Here is a 4288-nt window from a genome sequence, read left to right on the forward strand (position 1 = left end):
AAAACCACCAGTGTACTGAAAGTGATGCATTTCAGTGCTGCTGCTTTCTGTGATGACTAATTGAGTTGCACAAATTATGCTCTGTGGAGATTTCCCATTCCAACCAATGCTCTTTTTTATTATAGTCTTTAGAGAAGCAACTTTCACAAGCGTGGAATATGTGTTTGTGCCACAGCAAGTTGGAGCATCACATTCACAACAGAGCAAGAGGATTTAGGGTTGTTTTCCTATTCTGATTTTAGGTTTAAAACTTATTTTTTTTGTATTGTGATTAATAAGGTGTGGGAAATGTGGTTACTTGTACTGGTGTATTCAGCAACTGGATAGAAAAGCTCAAAATATAGGTTTGGAAATTATCCCCTTTCACCATCACAATAAATGTCCCAGCTGGAGATTTCACTAACATGGATTGCAGGACCTTTTCTGATTGTTTTAAACTCTTTTCAGCACACCAGTATAGAAAGAAGCTGGAGGGAAACCCCAGCTCTGAGTTTCTCTTTTCATGTTTATTCAATTGTAAACAATTTTACAACACCAAGTTATAGTCCAGCAATTTTATTTTAAATTCACAAGCTTTCGGAGATTTTCTCCTTCCTCAGGTAAACATTTACCTGAGGAAGGAGAAAATCTCCGAAAGCTTGTGAATTTAAAATAAAATTGCTGGACTATAACTTGGTGTTGTAAAATTGTTTACAATTGTCAACCCCAGTCCATCACCGGCATCTCCACATCATGTTTATTCAGTTACAACAATATAGGAGGGGAAAAAACTGAGCACAAAACTTAACTAAAATGAAGTCTATTGGGACTGAGTGTTTTGCCGATTTAACCTTCCAGCTTGCATGGATATTACAGATTTTTGCTCATGTGAACTGAAAGTAATATTCTAGGGAAGGCTCACAGAAGTTGTGTTTATGAGGCCTACACTGGTATCATGCAGTTGCTGAGGTTAAGGATGAATTTTCACTTCAGCTGCAATTAGATTGATTCCAATCTGCCAATAGCTGACCCGGATGTTGGGTTGATTATGGCTGTTGGATCTTTTTATGTGCATAGTTTCCAAGCACTATGGTGCTTCATTGTATGCCAAGTGTAAAAGAATTACAGGTCGACAGGGCAGTGTAGTCTAGCAATGACCAGAGTGGTAGTGTGCTCTGACACTGAGTGACGAATCAGGCTGAAGGTCACAATCTTTCAGATTAGGGTTTGTCTATAAACTTTCAGTAATAACTGAAGGGATGCTGTAACTTTCTAGGCTGGAATCACTTGTCTTCGTTACTGGTGACCAGCTGCTGTGTGGGCAGTGATGCATGTGCTTTGCTTCTGATAAACAGCGATCACTTTTTGTTTCCTGTGCAGAGTCTGCACCCAATTAATTTCTGTTTTGTTAGGCAGATCTTAAAATACAACCTGTCTTTATTTTTTTTACAGTAAAACACCCATTGACCCTCCATCATATTTTCTCTCTCGGTATCATTTCCTCACTTTTTACAATGCAGGTGCTTCCTCAGATTCAAGCTGGTATAATATTGTAACATCCAGTCAAAGCACCAATTATAGTATTATACATTGGGCAAAGTAATTTGCTGCAGATCATTTCTTGATAAAGCATTGTGTTTGGCATTGTAACTTAAATTATCTTCTGTGATTTTGGTGCATCAGTGACACTGAAAATGCGGACAGTTGATGTAATTGTTAATGACTATTGTGAGTACAAAAATTGACCCAAAACTGAGTGCACTCATCCCCATAAAATTGAAATTGTATACGGTATAAAAAAATAACTTGTGAATTACTTCACCTGAAATAAGTTAGGGCGGTCTTAATCCTTTACTTTAATGCTGACTCTGTTGTACTTCATATGCTGAGAATGCTTCATACTGTTAGTAAGCTCATAAAATGGGCAAGTGTTTCATTTTCAGGCACCCACATTCTCACTTGAGGGGTACTAAACAAAATTACAATACTGCTTTGTAATCACTGCCAGTATCATCACCAATCTAATTTTGGCAGTTGTGCAGTTCCAACGCCTCTCTCTCCCTCTTCCCACACCCCCCCCCCCCCCCCCAATCCCCGGCCCCTCAATAGTCTACTCTGGAGACTTAACAGAGCAGCACTGTAATTTCAATAGGAATAGCACCTACAGAGCAGTGTAATCTTAACATTCTAATTGAACTTCTATTTTGATTTGACATTGGGCTTTAAACTAAAATGAGAGGTAGATTTATGATCATGTAGAATTATATACACACTGCTTGTATTCTCATTTATTATAATTTTTGTTTGGTAGGTTACTGCCCTGCAGTTAATAAAACGGGAGGATTACAGCACTTTAAGCAAGTTGCTAAAGAAGACGTTTAAGCCCTTTGCACGACTCTTGGTGTTGCTGGGGTGGACTTATTGCCAAAGCCTAGAATCAGCTCAGACTCTACTACGTACTCTTCATGAAAGCAAGGTAAGAGTGAAGTTGGTGGTGATGGGTAGCGAAATACTTCAGTTACACAACCACTATGAAGTTATGGTTACTCATTAATGGTGATAACATAAATGGTTCAAAAAGATTGCTACGTGAAGTAAGCGTGGCTGACATGTTAAACCGAGACCCTGCCTTTCTTCTCGGGTGGATGCAAAGGATCCCATGGTACTATTTGAAGAAGAGCAGGGGAGTTCTCCCAGTGTCCTGGCCAATATTTATCCCTCAACCAACGTCATTAAAGAACCCAGATTATTTGATTATTTGTCTCATTGCTGTTTGTATGACCTTGCTGTGCGTAAATTGGGTGCTGTGTTTCCTTACATTACAACAGTGCCTATACTTTATTGGCTGTAACGTGCTTTTGGATGACCTGACGTCATGAAAGGTGCCATATAAATGCAAGTTCATTCTTTTTTCTTTTCCTTTTTCTTTTCTTTCTTTCCTCTGCATCTAGCTGTGCTGTATCTGGCCTGCAAGTTCTTCATGCTGACACTGCAAAATAGAAAGTCCACTAATATTCTTCATTTCAATGAAAATTTGAAAAAAAAATTACAAATTCCTGCCCAAAAATCCTGCCCCCTATGTGGTTTTGTTTGGCAAAATGTTGCATCCTTACCTTTTATATTGATTTGCTTGCAAGAGGCATTATAGCACAGCTTTGTAAATAAGTAACACTGTTCATATGTACTGTGGTGTTCCTCCCTTAGGAGTTATGCTGTGATGTTGTACTCCAAGACTTCTGTAGTGGACTGTCCTCTCACACTGAGGTGCTTGAGTGGTGTTTGAAACGGAACAGGTAATCACCTTGAAATAATTATTTTCCTGTCCTCATTTCTCTCTACTACAGTCTGTTATAGTCTGCAGCTTTGCATCATTGAAGTAATTCTTTTCATATTGCAGAAAAATTAAATCTAATATTTGTTGATAAATCCTCTCGGTCCCAGGTTTGATTCATTGTCTGTGCTGAGTTAGCTGATATCAGCAAGAGCACTATCTATTTAGTTTTAGCGTCTCGGGGCTGGGTACTGTAGGGAAGGGGAATCAACTACGATTCCTGCTATCCTGTGCTGGAAAATGCAACTGATACGAAGTTGGGTGAGGGCCGGAGCCTTGTCTGTCGTACCCTCCATGGTTATTTATCCTGCTGACTCTCACTGTCGAGGCCTACAGTTGAAGATTAGCCACTTGGGTGACTTACCAGAGCATGTGTAGTGCTGTGGAACTGTTCCCCTGCAAAGAGTCAACACCTTCAGGAGAGAAGGGGAGAAAATTGGAACATTGATTGGTGGAATCTGGGTTTGCTCTGACTATTTCCTGCTGATTGAACAGCAAGTATTGGGACTTTATCATCAAGGGGATGGTGGTGAGGCGATTCACAACAAGGAGGGAGAGGAAAATAAGTAAATTACTTTTGTCAGTTCTTGCACAGTTCTGAGTGTCTGGGGGAGCTTTGCACAGGTAAGGCATTGTTGGGAGGGTGGGAAAGAAAGGGCTTATATGGGGAAAAATATGTTTTTAAAAGAAAATTTTAATAACAGAAGGAAGAAAAGTAATTTATAAATTGCCTGGAGTTTATTCTAGAAAACGAGATATTGGTGAGGTGTAGAAATATTAGGGTTGATTTTAACTACTGGCGGAGAATGGCAGTGCGGAATGCGTCTGCCCGATCCTGCTGGTGGGAGCCCTGGGCCTCATTTCCATTCCGCCAGTGATCTGCGGAGCCCCGTGCAGTGTAGGGAATTCCTTATTTTGTGTGATTCTTGGACCCTGGACGAATAGTCAAGCAAAGAAAGTCACCCTCACTCGCGGTAG

At 40.1% G+C, this 4288-nt stretch overlaps 1 protein-coding gene across 2 annotated transcripts in view; it reads left to right on the forward strand.

The window, feature by feature from the left end:
• The window catches only part of zfyve26 (zinc finger, FYVE domain containing 26), a 97221-nt gene that overhangs the window by 13927 nt on the left and 79006 nt on the right, over positions 1-4288 (forward strand). For both annotated transcript variants that reach the window (XM_067991349.1, XM_067991348.1), the window contains 2 exons: positions 2291-2455; positions 3184-3272. In XM_067991349.1, the coding sequence (XP_067847450.1) occupies positions 2291-2455; positions 3184-3272 (254 nt within the window). The remainder of the gene's footprint in view (positions 1-2290; positions 2456-3183; positions 3273-4288) is intronic.

The sequence above is a fragment of the Heptranchias perlo genome, chromosome 10, assembly GCF_035084215.1.
Source record: "Heptranchias perlo isolate sHepPer1 chromosome 10, sHepPer1.hap1, whole genome shotgun sequence".
NCBI classification, from domain to species: Eukaryota; Metazoa; Chordata; class Chondrichthyes; order Hexanchiformes; family Hexanchidae; genus Heptranchias; species Heptranchias perlo.